The sequence below is a fragment of the Notolabrus celidotus genome, chromosome 9 (genome assembly GCF_009762535.1).
Source record: "Notolabrus celidotus isolate fNotCel1 chromosome 9, fNotCel1.pri, whole genome shotgun sequence".
NCBI classification, from domain to species: domain Eukaryota; kingdom Metazoa; phylum Chordata; class Actinopteri; order Labriformes; family Labridae; genus Notolabrus; species Notolabrus celidotus.
In genome coordinates, this window is record NC_048280.1 from 5,303,275 (window position 1) to 5,321,600 (window position 18,326).

The window sequence follows — 18,326 nt, forward strand, 5'->3', positions numbered from 1 at the left end:
GTGTTTTATTCTGAAATTAAACTGAATGTTTTCATTTTGTTTTGGTGCCTGACTTCCTGTCCCGCTCCATCTGCTCTGTTGAGATTGATGCGTCGGTCTTGAGTATCTGATCCGGAGGGCTCCAACCTGCCTGATCAGAGACGTAGCCATAACGCAACAAAGCGGATCCAGTGGAAGTTAAACGTTATTCTGGTGGAATTTGGCTGTAAGAGAACAGATGTCCTGCTTTGTCCACAGGGGGCGCCAAAATCAACACAAAACTAGAGCTTTCTAACTTGAAATTTCACAACACTAAAGAAGAAAAGGTAACTTAAAAAAACAGACACAAAAGGAAAGCTCTTCACCTATAGGTCAAAAGTTGCAGCCATTGAAGGAAAAACCACTGAGCCAAATTTTTCAAAGCCAATCAGCGTGACATGTAAAGACAGAGGGAAGACGCAAAAATAAAGACCATGTGTTCTTGAACAAGTACTGGTGTTGAGTAGGGCTAGAGGTCACACACCAACACTTTGATACACAAAACAAAATGTGTTTCAATCACCACAAAAATAATCTAGTTTTCCAAGAGATGGCATTAATTGGTTAATCACAAATGTTCCACCTTCAAATGAAGATTAAAATGAAAATGGTAAAGTTAAACTGTGAGGCAAGTAAGGCCCAAACTTACTGCATTCATTTTTTGTTATCACATCCTGTTTTGTCACTGTGGATCAAACTAAATCAAAGAAGTTAACAGCGCTTGCTAAATATGTTGCAACTGACTGCAGGCCAGTCAACACTGTGAAATAGTCAGGTGTAAGGGACGTCCTCGGGTTGGCATCTTTAGACCGGGCATGCCTTACCCTCACTGGTAACAATAGTTTCATGCATACAGGACCTGTATGAAACAGAGAGGGAAACCAAACCTGAACTCCTGACACGTCCAAACGCTGTCGCATTAACTGAGTCTACCAGGACGTGGTTTTTGGACCACACTGGTGAAGCAATACAGCATTCATTTGAAAAATAAGGCTAAAAGTCAGGATTGTAAAGTACATTTCATTGCATTCGTTCATGCATTCAATGGACTTAAAAAGTGTCCTGAAATATAAAATAACAGAAATGAAAAATGTGAAAAACGCTCTAAGTCGGACGACTTTTATAAGACATCATGTATGATTTTATTGTGTCCTCTATCGCTTGCTCACGCTTTAAAGTGACCACAGGAGCGGCTTCAATTTAAAAACAAGTAGGTTGAATAAACAGAAAGAAGGTAGAAGAGACGGAGGGTTTTCCAGACTGAGGGTTACTGATTAATGACAGTTTCTAAAGTTAAAATGACCACGAGGAAATGAGGAAGTTCTCTCTGTGAGCTCTTGTTTTTCTCTGATTTATGTCTGACAAAGGGAAACTAAGACCTCATCATGAACAGGAACATTAAGAGAGAAAAGGAATGAATGCATTTCAGAAGATGAAAGACAGAACTAATTGTGCCTGAATAAAGACGCCTGTTCAGACCGTTTTCTCACTGATGACAAACATTAACAAAGAGAGAATGGAAAAGCGAGACGCAGTTATGACACGAGGGCACAATACAGCATCGGCCCTTTGAGTGCTGCAGCAAAAGACCCAAACAATCAACCTCTGAATAATTCACCTGACCTCTCAGGCCACAGAGCCACTCCTCCTCTCAGCTTACCTGATAAAACCCTGACATTTTGATTGACCTTTTACAGCTTATTAATCTCCTCTGTGTTTCATAATGAATCGGACACGTAGGATCACATCAGGCTGACTACACACGACCGAAACTGAGATCTAACCCTGATTGAATCAACATTTGCTCTGTTTAGAGAGTATAGATTCAATTTAAGAGCTACTTCACATGGAAATCTGTAGGAGTTCAGTTTAGTTGAGCAACTGAGATACGACAGTGTAGTGGCAACTTTTAGAAAAAACCTTCTTTGCCACTTCTGCAGGACGTGATCTTTCTGACTCGTGCGTTGTAAAATAGGTTTACTAAAAAAGGAAATGAATGCCGTATAAAATTAAACAAACTGAGAATTTATTTAAATATACACAAACAAAATCCCTTCTCTCGCTGCTATTAACTTATATTTTCACAAAAGCGACAAAACCAAACAAAGCTACGGTTAGAAAAATATGGTGCTCCTTGTCCTGCTCAAATGAAAGCACACATTGCCTCGCACATGCTCAGTAGCTCCCATTTGGCAGCACCACTTACATGCAGCATGACAATTAAAGGCACACACACACTCAAATAACTCTAGGGCTCTAACAGACAGATTTCTGGATTCAAAATCGTAGCTATTTCTGCCGACGATTTTTTTAGGGGTCGACCGATTGTTGAGGACTGAAATTCGGCATTTGACTCAGCGTTTAATTTTACTGATCGCCAAAAACATTTACTCATTTAAAAATGCGCTACATTGGCTTCGATGCAGCTGTGTCTTTTCGTCCAGGTCTTAAAGGTGACATATCATGCAAAATTGACTTTTTAATGGTTCTCTACCTGAAATATGTTTCCCTGGCATGTCTACAAACCCCCCGAAAATGAAAAAAATCCATTCTGTCCCTGTTCTGATTTCTCCACCTTTCTATAAATGTGTGCTGAAACGAGCCGTTTCAGACTTCAGTGTTTTTGTTACGTCACAACAATATCCGGTCTGTCACGGAGTCAGAGCTCGGAGCTTGTTCAGCCCATAGACTGTATAAAATACAAATCAACTTCTCCGTTTTTCATTCCCTGCACACGTGTGTGCTAACAAGGAGCTTAGGAAGGAGGCATGCTAGTTGTAGGCTGTCTTAATAAACACAAAGGTCGGTTTTACTCCCCACGTCTGCAGATTTGAAGATCTAGTGGAGGATTTTTATTTATCATGGATAAATGCAAGCGCAAGTTAGCATAGCTACATAGCTACATGTCGTAGCTGTAGCTGTGTACCAAGACAAACATCGACATACTGACAAATAAAACAACAAGAAACACAGAATCTGTGACCAATCCTTCAGAAAAGGTCCCGCTGCCTTTCTGGCAGAGGTCGGTTTTACTCCCCACGTCTGCAGATTTGAAGATCTAGTGGATGAATTTTATTTGTCATGGATAAGTGCTAGCGCTAATTAGCATAGCCACATAGCTACATGTTCATAGCTGTAGCTGTAGCTGTGTACCAAGACACACGTCGACATACTGACAAATAAAACAACAAGAAACACAGAATCTGTGACCAATCCTTCAGAAAGGTCCTGCTGCCTTTCTGGTAGAGGTCGGTTTTACTCCCCAGGCCTGCAGATTTGAAGATCTAGTGGATGATTTTTATTTACCACTGATAAGTGCTAGCGCTAGTTAGCATAGCCACATAGCTACATGTTCGTAGCTGTGTACCAAGACACACGTCGACATACTGATAAATAAAACAACAAGAAACACTAAATCTGTGACCAATCCTTCAGAAAGGTCCTGCTGCAGGCGCCTCTCCGTCAGGATCAGATTCTGGATCAGATTCAGAGGGTTGAAGTAACGCGATCTCTGAGCAGCCGTGTATATTCAGCCAACATGTAAACACTAGATCAACGTGCTGGACAGCCGAGGCACATCAACTTCCTGAGGGGGCGTGGTCAGAGGGAAAACAGACTGTTCTGAGGAGGGCTGAAGAAGAGGGTTTTTCAGGCAGACCAAAATCTGATTTCAAAGTGTTTTTTTGAGCACACACTTTAAAGACGTGTTTTGGGGACCTCTTAGACCAATATATATTGATGAAAAAAGCGTGATATGTCACCTTTAATTAAGTAGAGTTTTTCATTGACAAGTCTGTAATCTAAATTATGACCGAAAGATTTTAATTTTTCCTGTAAATGCATATCGGTTCCAAATATCCTTTACCTGATTCTTGGACTACTTATCATGGGTGTGAGTGTACTGGGTTAACAGAGCAGAGGAAGAATTATGTGATAATACACAACAAACATACAGTTTGTTCGAGCTCAGATGGGACTGTTAAAGAAGTGAAAAACTAAAAAAGCTGCCATGGAATTACATCATTCATCATTTGAAACATCTTCAGCCTGAAGAAAGTAAAAGACCCAAACACTAATATGAGCAGACAGAGTGCATCACCCTGTGTTGTGTTCTTGTACAGTACCAATATTTGTTATTGCACCAAAATCATCAAGAAAAACTCATCTGTGTAAACCTGTTCGGCAATAAACCTGATTCTGATTAATTATTACACTGACTTGTTCTCCAATTCTGATCAAGACATTTCAAGCAGTCCCAGATCTTTTTTTACTGCTTCCCTGTTTGACATGTCTCTGTATAGTTTCTGTTGATCTTCTTGAAGCTATTAGGTCCCACGTTAAAATGCTCTGCCTGGTACAAAAGACAGTTATGGTTGTTCTAGCTCATTTCTTTATTCACACACGCTGTACAGAGGTCAGTATTTTAGTGCTATATTAAAGCTAAGAGATATGACACATTTGAATAATTAGGTACATGGCTGGGTTGACTTACATGGGTGTGTTGGAGCTGTTTGCCATGACACTAAAAGGCCGCCTCAGCTTCATCTCAGTTGCTAGGTTGGCCAAAAGTTAGCGCCTGCCACACCGCCATTTCAGAAACCAATTGGTGACGTCACCAAGCCCAAGTCTATAGCAATCAACTTTTTAGAGGAGCACCATAAAAAGTTGAGGGGCTGCATTCAAATATGATATGAAAGAGGAGGTATTTTGAGGAGTATAGCTCAAAAATAATTTACTTATATCCGGTTGGTGTCTTTAAAAACCCTTATTTTGGCTACTGTCTCTTTAAGACCCCATCTCCTCAGCACTGCAGAAGCCTCCTCCACTGTTGCCTCGTTTTGGACCCCAAATCTGACCTGACAGGTCTTGAAAGGGACAAAATGATCCCCAGCAACAAAGAAGCAGAGCAGGACGTCTCTGTTTGGTCAGTGTTATGTTTATTGTGCTCTTTTCAGGAGACTCACCAATCTGTGATGTCACAAATTGAACAAATCTCGTGTCCCTCTCTCATAACTCTCATGATTTGTTGAACAAGCTGTTCAGAGCAGCCTGAGACTACTCCAACAATTTAAAACATTGCCCCATGTTTAGTATCGAAACCATAGACTGTATAAAAATTGACGTAGTATCCGTGACGTCACCCATCTGTTTCTGAAGCGCTGTTTTGAAGCCAATCGTCAGCTGGAGCCATATTGGAAATGTTGAACTCAACCTAACTTTGTTCAAACTAGTGTGAGGTAAAGAGCCGTTAGCCGTTTTGCTTACAGCTACAGGGTGCCGGCCTGTCATCAAGTGCAATGCCCTTATTTGGGCAAAACTTATAATTTTAATATCTTCAAATATAATGAGTCCCCAAAAAAAATCACCCCCGTACAGTATGTGCCGATAGAGAAATTGGCCACTCAGACCTAAACTGTTTCTGAACCAGGCTGTAAACATGTTTATTGTTGCTGCAAAGATCGTCTTCTTTGAATGGGTGCGTATGTGGTTTCCAGTGTCTCTGCAGCCAGCCTCTAGTGGACGCTTGATGAAATGCAGTTTTTAGCACTTCCGCATGGGCTTCATATTTTAAGGCTGGAGGTTGCAGCTCTTTTGACACCCAACATTTCAACTTAATGTTTGTTTTTAAATATGAAGTACCAACGAGAAACAATTAGGGGTGTCAATTGAGGTTCTGGAAATGGTAACCTTATTGTTAACTCTTTAATCAACACAGGGTGTGGGGTCCTTTCAGTGGAGCGGGTTTTTACATTAGCCCAGGAGGGACTTATCAAGCACTGGCCCTCGTGAGGCCTCCGAGTGCTCTGCTAGAGACTGTTGCAAACTACATCCAAATGCTTATCCAAATATTTTAAAGTAAACCCAAAAGCATTAAATCTACTTGAAGTATCTTAATCAGAAAGCACTCCTCCTGCTGAATGGATTATGTCAGGCTTATATTTGTTGGATACTGTGCATTATAAATGGATGCTTTCATCTGGAGATAACATGAATGTTGCTAAAAAGAGTCATAACTACAGTATTGTCTGAATGCAGTGCAAAAAAAAAAGTCCACAAATAGAAAAACTTGAACAAAGAAAGGAATCTAAAAAATACTCAAGTATAGTAAGTTGCCATGATTAGCCCCTTGTGTTGTGCTCTCACAGGATGTTTGGTTAGGAGTACTTCACTGTCTTCCGGACTTAGAAATTACTCATCATTCATCACTGAGAAACTTCATCTGTAAAACCATATCTGTCATGCCCTGCACATCCTCCTCCTTATCATCATCATCATCATCATCACAAATATGCCGTCATCTTCAAACTCAGAACACAAGACACAAACTTCAGTTGTGAGCGAAAACATGAAATAACAGCATGTGTAAAGTAATGAACCCAGCAGAGGTGGAGCACAGTCACTAAAACAACTACAGCACCAGCAGCAAGAAAAACACACTTCTGGCATTACAATTAAAGAAGTATGTTAAATCTAATCTTTGCAAGAAGTCTTGGATGAGTTTACGCGAACAAAAAGCTCCCAAGTGTCGTTTCTTGCACAACTCAAAACAAAGTGAATCAGATGCTTTTCTTTCCAAGACTTCCCATCTTTCCTCACCTCCTTTAACTCTGCCTGTCATTCTTTCCGTTACTTTCCCAGTTTTCAGGCTCCCTGGAGGGCATGCAGAGACGAGGAGAGAAAGGGTGAGGACTCATCGCTCAACCTTTTCACTCCAGCTTCCTCTTCGCCTGTCTGCCCCCCTCTCTTCAGCCCTCCTCCATCTCCCCTCTTTCTTTTCCAAAAAAAATATCCACATTTAAGCATTTGAACCCCACTTACAGCGACTGAGAACTTTGATTGGACGTGTAAAACAGCGAGAGTGAGCGCGCGCCTCCTTACCGTGCGTCTTGGCTCGGTGTCGCGCGTCCTGGCCGGCTCTGGAGAATCCAACAAGAAAGTCTTCAAACTCCGAGTAGAAACGAGCGCTAATGTTTTCCTTCTGGCTCCCCACCACCCGCCTCTCGTCTCCCCTCCCTCCCACATGCTCTCCCCTCCTCTGGTTTTCTCTCCACTCCTCCCTTTTTTCTCTGTCTCCACTCCCCTCCTCTTCTGTTGGGCGCAGAGTGTCCCTTGACGGTTCAGTCAACTTAAACTTTCCTCGCGTGCAAACGCGGAAACGCACAGAGAACACTTAACGCGAGATGAGGAGAGTTAACAAAGATGGTCACGTGACGTATAATGGTTATTAAAAAGTTTGGGGTCAACTTCTCAATGATCTCAGTGACCTCATTAAACTAAACATCCAAAGAGAGGCGACCAAGAGCTAATTTCCCTTTCAAGAACTCTTACTGTATTGGTCCCAGCTCCTTTAAGACTTAAATATAAATTAAGATCAGTACAACAGAGATTTACACTACCAGTCAAAAGTTTGGACACACCTTCTCAATATGGTTCTGGTTCTGTTTGCTTGAGTTTGGTTCTGGTTCTGTTTTCTTGAGGTTGGTTCTGGTTCTGTTTGCTTGAGTTTGGTTCTGGTTCTGTTTAATTGAGTTTGGTTCTGTTTGCTTAAGGTTGGTTCTGGTTATTTTTGCTTGAGTTTGGTTCTGGTTCTGTTTGCTTGAGTTTGGTTCTGGTTCTGTTTGCTTGAGGTTGGTTCTGGTTCTGTTTGATTGAGTTTGGTTCTGGTTCTGTTTGCTTGAGGTTGGTTCTGGTTCTGTTGGTTCTGGTTCTGTTTGCTTGAGGTTGGTTCTGGTTCTGTTTGCTTGAGGTTGGTTATGTTTGCCTGAGGTTGGTTCTGGTTCTGTTTGATTGAGTTTGCTTCTGTTTGCTTTAGGTTGGTTCTGGTTCTGATTGCTTGAGTTTGCTTCTGTTTGCTTTAGGTTGGTTCTGGTTCTGTTTGATTGAGTTTGCTTCTGTTTGCTTTAGGTTGGTTCTGGTTCTGTTTGCTTGAGTTTGGTTCTGTTTGCTTTAGGTTGGTTCTGTTTCTATTTTCTTGAGTTTGGTTCTGGTTCTGTTTGCTTGAGTTTGGTTCTGTTTGATTGAGTTTGCTTCTGTTTGCTTTAGGTTGGTTCTGTTTCTATTTTCTTGAGTTTGGTTCTGGTTCTGTTTGCTTGAGTTTGGTTCTGTTTGCTTGAGGTTGGTTCTGGTTCTGTTTGATTGAGTTTGGTTCTGTTTGCTATAGGTTGGTTCTGGTTCTGTTTGCTATAGTTTGGTACTGGTTCTGTCCAAGGTTGGTTTTGTAATAGAATAAATTCACAAAATTGGGCAATTATGAGGCTTATATTTTCAACATTGTAGATTAATACTGAAGACATCAAAACAATGAAATATTCTGGTTTTGCTATAATCTGGATTACAACAGTAGTCAAATAGGGCTATCCATTGTGTACTAACCCTACCTCTGAACAACACAACTGATGGTCTCAAACACATTAAGAAGGAAAGTCACCCTACAAATGAACTCTTGACAAGGCTCATGTTCATTAGAAAACAGAGGATTTGTAATCTCTGTGATGATGATCGTGTGGGCGATGAGTACCATATTTTGTTTGAATGCAGGAACACAAGCATTCTGAATAATAGAGAGAGGTTCATACCCAGGTATTATTTCCAACATCCCTCTGTGTTTAAATCAAATCTACTTTTGAAATCAGATAAGCTGAAAGTTATCTTTTAATTAGGCGCTTTTCTGAAGAATGTCCTTCCTTTGTTTGAGTCAGATCTGCTGTACTTCAAACATGCCGTGTGCCATCATTATATTGTTTTGTTATTTGTAATTCATGTTCTGTGGCTCCATACCATGTGATCATGGTCTGAGCATCAAATGAAAATAAAATGAAATGAAAATGAAAAAGAAAACTTTCCAGGAGACCACTTCATGAAGCAGACTGAGAGAATACCAAGAGTGTGCAAAGCTGTCTTGAAGAAAAAAATTGGGCTACTTTACAGAATCTAAAATATAAAACATATTCTGCTTTGTTTAACACTTTTTTTGTAAATGAAATAATTCCATCTATTTTCTTTCATAGTTTTGATGCCTTTGGTATTAATCTACAGTGTTTCAAACAATTAAAATAAATACAAACCCTTGAATGAGAAGGTGCATAACTTTTGACTGGTAGTGTATGTTGAAAATGTCAGAATCAGACCTTTACTTTAATCAAAGAACTGACAAATCTCAATTAAAGTAAACTTTATTTGAACAAAAGAAAGCTGGTTGAGCAGAAAGTTTCACATTATTGACATTTTTATAGTTTTATTCATGTGTTTTTCTTTTATATTTGCAGGTTTGAATAACAAAGAGTATTATTTTCAACCTTGCTAAAAACATAAATACATTTGTGCTTCAGTTTAGAAACAAAATGTTGCTTTCTTGTGAAAAATAAAGGCTTAATTAAAACACATTACAGGCGTGTCCTCATAAAAAGTACAGAGCGATGTTTTTTCTCTCAATATGTAATTAAGATTAAACTAAATATTAAAAAAACTTCATTTGAACTGTAAGTTTCATATTCAAACAAGCACTTACTGTAGTAAAGTTACAGTATGTTATTTTCCTTATCATAAAGAACAGACACTATTTCTTATACTGCTTCTTATAATGGATTAATGTGTGGTTTAAAACAGCACTTTCTCCAGAGTCTCTGAGCATGGCAGAGTAAAAGTGTCCCCCACATGGTGTATCATTAGTTTATTCATCTTCTCTAACAGGCCAGAACATCAACATCTGGGACTTGATAAACAAGTTCCATGTATATTTAATGTAATTTTGTGTGTAGATCCCAAACTAAGTCTCATAAAAATCTAAAATTTAAGAATCACAAACTTCAGGCTCATGATGTCATAGCTGCACTGCTCTGGATTCACCACAAGGTGTCTCCAAATGATAAAAAAAACCCCACATTTTGTTCACCATTTAAATATTCATTTCATGAATTGTATCCCTGCCTTAGCTGTAGCTTTAAAACATCTTCCAGAAATGCAATATGGTAAATTGTCCAGTTTTGCTTGTTACTTCAAAATCTGCAAACAAGTCAACACAGGTCCAATTCCAACATCTTTGTTTTTCTTTAAGCATGTGTAGAAATGGTATGGTGGTGTTTTCCTTGTTATGCATTCGTCTTTTATTATTCTAAAACATGTAGTCCCTTCAGCTTCAGCTTGCAAGATTCATCACGTAGATTAACAAGTCCCCAGCAGCTGAATTTCCTCTTTCAGAAGTGTCAAATACTAATTGTTTCTTTGCAACTGTGTGACATATTTCACCCCAATCACGTACACACACACACACACACACACAGACCAACACACACAGACCAACACACACACACACACTCACACCCTCTCCCTATCTCTTGACCTCATCTGTAAAGTGCGAGAATGTAGGTGTTGGCATGACTTTTGACGGAAACCTTCTCTGTTCCTGTGGGCAAACTCCACCCACATTGAGGGGACTCTGAGCAGGTTAGTGATGTGTCATGATCAAAATCTGCGGCTCTGAGAGTCGATGGTTTATAGTGAATCAGAAGAGCCGGCTCCTTCGAGACAGAGCCGGCTCGAAGTTTTTTCCTTTCGCTGCTTAGCTCTCTCAGTGTTCAGCACCAGCTCTGCTCACAGCAGAACTTTGTTTTGATTGGTCAGCATGGCGGCCATGCGGCCAATCACATGTGAGGATATGGTATACAGGTGATGGAGGGGAGGCTGTGTATCGTGGCTTCATCTGTTCCTTCTGAGAGAGTCTTCTTGAAGACCGGGCAAATACTCACTGAGAGGAGAAATAGGATCAGCCCATCCAAGCTGAGGCATCTGAATTTTCTCAATGCCAACCTGAGGACATTAATGATGTTTGCTTGAGTTCGGTTCTGGTTCTGGTTCTGTTTGCTTGAGTTTGTTCTGGTTTGGTTTTGGTTTGGTTCTGATTCTGTTGGCCTAAGTTGGTTCTGGTTCTGTTTGCTTGAGTTTGGTTCTGGTTCTGTTTGCTTGAGTTGGTTCTAGTTCTGTTTGCTTGAGTTTGAGTCTGGTTCTGTTTGCTTGAGTTTGGTTCTGGTTCTGTTTGCTTGAGTTTGGTTCTGGTTTGGTTCTGGTTCTGGTGAGGTTCTGGTTCTGGTCCTGGTTCTGTTGGTTCTGTTTGCTTAAGTTTGGTTCTGGTTCTGTTTGCTTGAGTTTAGTTCTGGTTTGGTTCTGGTTCTGGTGAGGTTCTGGTTCTGGTTCTGTTGGTTCTGTTTGCTTAAGTTTGGTTCTGGTTCTGTTTGCTTGATTTGGTTCTGGTTCTGTTGGTTCTGGTTCTGTTTGCCTGTGAGTTTGGTTCTGTTTGCTTGAGTTTGGTCTTGGTTATGTTCTGGTTTGGTTCTGGTTCTGGTTCTGGTGGTTCTGGTTCTGGTGGTTCTGGTTTTGTTGTCCTGAGTTTGGTTCTGTTTCTGTTTGCTTGAGTTTGTTCTGGTTTTGTTCTGGTTTGGTTCTGGTTTGGTTCGAGTTCGGTTCTGGTTTGGTTCTGATTCTGTTGGTTCTGGTTCTGTTTGCTTGAGTTTGGATCTGGTTAGGTTCTGGTTCTGGTGAGGTTCTGGTTCTGGTAAGGTTCTGGTTCTGGTGAGGTTCTGGTTCTGGTTCTGGTTCTGGTGGTTCTGGTTCTGGTGGTTCTGGTTCGGTTTGCTTAAGTTTGGTTCTGGTTCTGTTTGCTTGATTTTGGTTCTGGTTCTGTTTGCTTGAGTTTGGTTCTGGTTCTGGTCCTGGTTCTCTTGGTTCTGGTTCTGTTTTTCCTGAGTTTGGTTCTGGTTCTGTTTGCTTGAGTTTGGTTCTGGTTCTGTTTGCTTGAGTTTGGTTCTGGTTCTCTTTGCATGAGTTTGGTTCTGGTTCTGTTAGCTTCAGTTGGTTCTGGTTCTGTTAGCTTGAGTTTGGTTCTGGTTCTGTTTGCCTGTTGGTGGTTCTGGTTCAGTTTGGTTAACTTTGGTTCTGGTTCTGTTTGTTTGAGTTTGGTTCTGGTTCTGTTTGCCTGTGGGTGGTCCTGGTTCTGTTTGCTTGAATTTGGTTCTGGTTCTGTTTGCTTAAGTTTGGTTCTGGTTCAGTTTGTTTGAGTGTGGTTCTGGTTCTGTTCGCCTGTGGTTGGTTCTGGATCAGTTTGTTTGAGTGTGGTTCTGGTTCTGTTTGCCTGTGGTTGGTTCTGGTTCTGTTTGCTATAGTTTGGTTCTGGTTCTGTTCTGTGGGGTTAACCATAACCCTAACCCTAACCCTAACCCTAACCCTAATCATAACCCTAATCCTAACCCTAACCCTAACCCTAATCATAACCCTAAACCTAACCCTAACCCTAATCATAACCCTAATCCTAACCCTAACCCTAACCCTAACCCTAACCCTAATCATAACCCTAATCCTAACCCTAACCCTAATCATAACCCTAACCCTAACCCTAACCCTAATCATAACCCTAACCCTAACCCTAATCCTAACCCTAACCCTAACCCTAACCCCAATCAGAACCCTAACCCTAACCCTAATCATAATCCTAACCCTAACCCTAACCCTAACCCTAACCCCAATCACAACCCTAACCCTAACCCTAACCATAACCCTAACCCTAACCCTAACCCTAACCCTAATCATAACCCTAATCCTAACCCTAACCCTAACCCTAATCATAACCCTAACCCTAACCCTAATCCTAACCCTAACCCTAACCCTAACCCCAATCAGAACCCTAACCCTAACCCTAATCATAATCCTAACCCTAACCCTAACCCTAACCCTAACCCTAACCCCAATCACAACCCTAACCCTAACCCTAACCCTCATCACAATCCTAACCCTAACCCTAACCCTAACCCTAACCCCAACCCTAACCCTAACCCTAACCCTAATCATAACCCTAACCCTAACCCTAATCATAACCCTAACCCTAACCCCAATCACAACCCTAACCCTAACCCTAATCATAATCCTAACCCTAATCATAACCCTAACTCTAACCCTAACCCCAATCACAACCCTAACCCTAACCCTAACCCTAACCCAACCCTAACCCTAACCCTAACCCTAACCCTAACCCTAACCCTAACCCTAACCCAACCCTAACCCTAACCCCAACCCTAACCCTAACCCTAACCCTAATCATAACCCTAGCCTTTACCCTAATCATAACCCTAACCCTAACCCTAACCCTAACCCCAATCACAACCCTAACCCTAACCCCAACCCTAACCCTAGCCCTAACCCTAATCATAACCCTAACCCTAATCATAACCCTAACCCTAACCCTAACCCTAATCATAACCCTAGCCTTTACCCTAATCATAACCCTAACCCTAACCCTAACCCCAATCACAACCCTAACCCTAACCCCAACCCTAACCCTAGCCCTAACCCTAATCATAACCCTAACCCTAACCCCAACCCTAACCCCAACCCTAACCCTAACCCTAACCCTAATCATAACCCTAGCCTTTACCCTAATCATAACCCTAACCCTAACCCTAACCCTAACCCCAATCACAACCCTAACCCTAACCCCAACCCTAACCCTAGCCCTAACCTTAATCATTACCCTAACCCTAACCCTAGCCCTAACCCTAATCATTGCCGCCGTAACTTGCTAAGTGCTGCAAAGTGCTCTGCTCATGGTGGATTAAGAAGAGATCAGACAGAGTCCTGTCTGTCAGCTGGGACTGGATCTGATCCTGTCTTGATGTTGGGTCTTTGTTAATAATATAACATAGAATACGGTCTAGACCTGCTCTGTTTGTAAAGAGTCTTAAGATAATGTTTGTTGTGATTTGGCGCTTTATAGATAAAGATTGATTGATTGATTGATTGACTCAGTTTTCATTTCATCCAAATCACACAACTCACAAGGTTTGTTCTCTTCAGGGATATTTTTGAATCAATCAACCTTGACAGCCAGAGAAGGAAAACCAGATCTTAACTGTGCCACTAAGGATCTTTGGTTTCTAGATAAGAGATATTACACATGTTTAAGGGTTGAAACTGGGTTTTATGTGACATACGTCCTTAGTTTAGGCTTGGACAGAACATTTTCAAACCATTTTCCTTCAAATTTCTGCAGAGCTTTTATTCCTGGAATCCACCAAAACACACAGAAACAGGCATCATATCATACTGTAATCAATCCTGTGCCCAGTACAATGAGAAATATGGTGCCCCAAATAATTAGTGTCAAATAGCAGAGTGTGCAATTTTATTTACTTGAACACCATCTATGTCACAGCTGCTCAGCAGACCATTAAGCTGCACTGTGGAAAATTCAACCACTAGATGGCGCTCTGTCCTAAACAAACACTTTTTGTCATATGCTGCTTCCTGAGGCGCTTGACAGCTGTCATCTTTCAGCATGTTTACTCCAGTCTTTCAAAAAGACATAAGAGCACTAGGGAGGGCAAATGTCCCTCAATCCTTATTGCCTCTTACTGACTACATGTAAGTTCAAGAATTTAATTTAGATTGTAGTGCTCTTTTTTTAAAAACCTTGAGGTTCCAGTCTGTATCTGTGAACTACAGACTCCCTAATAGCCCGAGTGTTACCTGAGATAATCTAGCATGGGCCTGTTATTGGTTGTTAAATCTGTACTGGTCACAACAGGTGTGGAACTACTTGTCTAATCACTTTTATCATTTCCCTTAACCTTAACCCTAGCATTCTGCTTTGTTGTACTATCTGAGCCAATCTTATTTTTATGTTTTCTTTCAGCCTGACTTTTCTTTTTTTCCCCTTCTATTTGATAAATAATATATTTTGAAAAGTGCAGTGTAAATTCTGTTTATGTCATTATCATTAATGTTTTATTTTTCAACATCTAAAACACAAACAAAACGATGAGGATTCTCAATTTCAAAAAATTTTTAATAAAAAGGGCAGCAAATAAAATGTATATTTTCCCTGTGAATTCAATCTTAATGGCATTCAGAGGTTCTGCAGTTTTATAGTTTGAAATATTAATGATTGATATCCTCTCATTATTTGGTATCTAATTAATATCCTCTAAAAATTAAAAAAAAAATTACAATCATTATTTCTATTAGTAGTAGTAGTAGTAACTGGGTTGAAAGAAATAATAATAATTGATATCTCCTGATTATTTTGTATTTAATTAATTTCCTCCATAAATTAAAACAAATATTATTATTATTATTAGTATTATTATTATTATTATTATTATTATTATTATTATTATTATTATGATGATGATTATTATTATGATTAATTACTGTGTTGACGGAAATATTAATGACTCATATCCTCTAATTATTTTGTATCTTGTAAAAATCCTGTAAAAATCCTGTAAAAATGAAAAACAATTATTATTATTATTATTAGTAGTAGTATTAGTATTAGTAGTAGTAGAAGAAGTAGTAGTAACTGTGTTGACAGAAATAATAATAATTAATATTCCCTCATTATTTTGTATCAATTAATTTCCTCCATAAATTAAAACAAATATTATTATTATTATTATTATTATTATTATTATTATTATTGTTATTATTAATAATAATAATTACTGTGTTTACAGAAATATTAATGATTCGTATCCTCTAATAATTTTCTTAATAATAACTGAATAACTTAAAACAAATATTATAATAATCATCATTTGTATTATTATTATTGTAAATATTATTAATACTATTAATTACTGTGATGACAGAAATGTAAATAATCAATATCTTCGAATTATTTTGTTTTTAATCAAATCCTCTTTAAACTACAACAAATATTATTATTACTATTATTATTAATAAATAATTGATAACTCCAAATTATTATTTATTTTTTTAAACTTTCAGAAAGTAGAAAGTCAAACTAAAAAGTTACACAGGAGAGATTACATCAACAGTATGCTCCACCTTAAAAGGAAATACCCCGGTCGACCTTAAATCTTAAAATGTAGGGGGGCTCGGTCAAGTTCTATGGATGACGTATCGGCCGCTGATTGGCTGCACATTCTATGTATGCTAATGAGAGGGTCGTGCTCGTGGAAACGAGTAGGTGACGTCAGTTCCCCTGTTCGCAGAGAGCGAAACAAACATGGCGATAGACTCGAATGGAAGGAGGTTCACGCTGACTTTAGTCCTCTTTTCTTGTGTTTTGGTGGGCAGAGAAGCCGAGGCAGCGCCTTCAGAGACCAGAACCCCCCCTCGGATACTCGGCTTCAGGCTGGAGAGGAGCGAGACGCCGGCAGCGACCAGCGAGAGGGGGGTAGTTCAGGTGACCGAGTACAGTGACACCCTCTTCAGGTTCTACGGGCTCCACTTATCCACGGACTGCTCCAAGATCATCGGCTTCACGGAACTTTACACCAGCGACAAAGAGGACGATGACTTCGGAGCCATCAGTGTCCCCTTTAATAGGACTTGTCCTGATATCTCGAAGGATATAGTTGTGAAGGGGTCCATGGATGTACGGAACCAGAACACCACCGGGATAGTCAGCGTCCAGATCAAGCAGCTCCGTAAGAGCGAGGTGGTGAAGGTGTTCGCGTTGTGCATCCGGGACCCCCAGGACCAGGAGTGGTACATGCTGGATGACAGAGACGGCAGACTTCGAGTAGTGGAGCAGAAGAAGTCTCTGATGCCTCTATGGCTCCAAGTGATCCTCATCTCGTTCCTTCTCGTGCTGTCCGGCATGTTCAGTGGACTGAACCTGGGTCTGATGGCTCTGGACCCCATGGAGCTCCGCATCGTGCAGAGCTGCGGCACCGACAAGGAGAAGAAGTACGCGCGGAAGATCGAGCCCATCCGGAGGAAAGGGAACTACCTGTTGTGCTCCCTACTGCTCGGGAACGTCCTCGTGAACACCACGCTCACAATCCTCCTGGACGACCTCATCGGGTCCGGACTGGGCGCGGTGGTCGCCTCCACAGTGGGCATCGTGATCTTCGGGGAGATCGTCCCCCAGGCTCTGTGCTCCAGACACGGCTTGGCAGTGGGGGCGAACACCATCATGGTCACTAAGCTGTTCATGTTGTTGACTTTCCCTCTGTCCTGGCCCATCAGTAAGCTCCTGGACTGCGTCCTGGGTCAGGAGATCGGGACCGTGTACAACCGGGAGAAGCTGGTGGAGATGCTGAAAGTCACCGAGCCCTACAACGACCTGGTGAAGGAGGAGCTCAACATGATCCAGGGCGCCCTGGAGCTCAGGACCAAAACCGTGGAGGATGTCATGACCCCGACCAGCAACTGCTTCATGATCCACAGCGACGCCGTCCTGGACTTCAACACCATGTCTGAGATCATGGAGAGCGGGTACACCAGGATACCTGTGTACGAGGACGAGAGGTCCAACATCGTGGACATCCTCTTCGTGAAGGACCTGGCCTTCGTGGATCCGGACGACTGCACCACTCTGAAGACCATCACCAAGTTCTACAACCACCCGGTCCACTTTGTGTTCCATGACACCAAGCTGGACTCCATGCTGGAGGAGTTCAAGAAAGGTTTGTGGAAACTTTAAGATCTAAGAAGTAGTTTTTACGAATGAGAGGTGGCAGGAGGAGTCCAGAGGGAATGCACCTTTAATTTCAGGGGTGAAAGGGGGGGCTTTATTATATTTGATCTTAATATGACTTTATGGGGTGAGATAGACTTGAATATTGTGACTTATAACTAATATTTCTTCTTTGACTTCCTTAATAGCATTCATTACATTTTTGGTCATGCCATGCAGGCTGAGTCAAATTCAATCAAAGGTGTTGTGGACTGATGTAGACCCATATGTATCATGTTTGAGTGGCAAGCTGCACGTGAGAGCACATGTCTGACAAACTTTAAACTCTAACAAGTAGTTTTTATGAATGAGAGTTGGCGGGATGAGTCCAGAGGGAATGCACCTTTAATTTCTACACGTGGAAAGAGAAATGATCCTACAGAGAGGAAAGTGATGCTTAAAACAATCAACAAATAGTCTTGGTTTGATTTAAACATCTCAAAAGGAGTGAGAAGAAGAAACATCCCACTGAAAAATACAGATACAAGTTGTATTTGATCAATAAAAGTAGCTATACTTGATTGTTTATAGAGATTATGCTTATTTTGGAGGCAGTAGTTCTGTAGTAGAACAGAAGACATATTTTAAGAATCTCAACCCTCAGACTATTTGGTGCCAATTCAGGTTCAGGGGTGTAAAAACCCTCTTATTGTAACTTCATTGGGTGAGTTCTAGCTACTATTCATTCTTTGACGTCTTCACATCATACATTACATACTTTGTCATAACATGCAGGCTGAGTCAAATTCAGTGGAAGGTGTTATGAAACAATGTAAACCCATATGTATCATGTTTCGGTGGCGAGCTGCACGTGAGAGCACACTTCATCTACTTC

At 40.8% G+C, this 18,326-nt stretch overlaps 2 protein-coding genes across 2 annotated transcripts in view; one reads left to right on the forward strand and one right to left on the reverse strand.

Moving 5' to 3' along the window:
• Positions 1-7,008, reverse strand: part of LOC117819545 (phospholipid-transporting ATPase ID-like) — a 67,038-nt gene extending 60,030 nt beyond the window's left edge. Inside the window, exon 1 of the mRNA XM_034692970.1 lies at positions 6,898-7,008. The gene's annotated coding sequence lies outside the window, so the exon portion shown is untranslated. The remainder of the gene's footprint in view (positions 1-6,897) is intronic.
• Positions 7,009-15,971: 8,963 nt separating this feature from the next.
• The window catches only part of LOC117818936 (metal transporter CNNM4), an 83,183-nt gene continuing 80,828 nt past the window's right edge, over positions 15,972-18,326 (forward strand). The window contains exon 1 of the mRNA XM_034692079.1: positions 15,972-17,441. Coding sequence (XP_034547970.1) covers positions 16,034-17,441 — 1,408 coding nt within the window. The 5' untranslated portion in view covers positions 15,972-16,033. The remainder of the gene's footprint in view (positions 17,442-18,326) is intronic.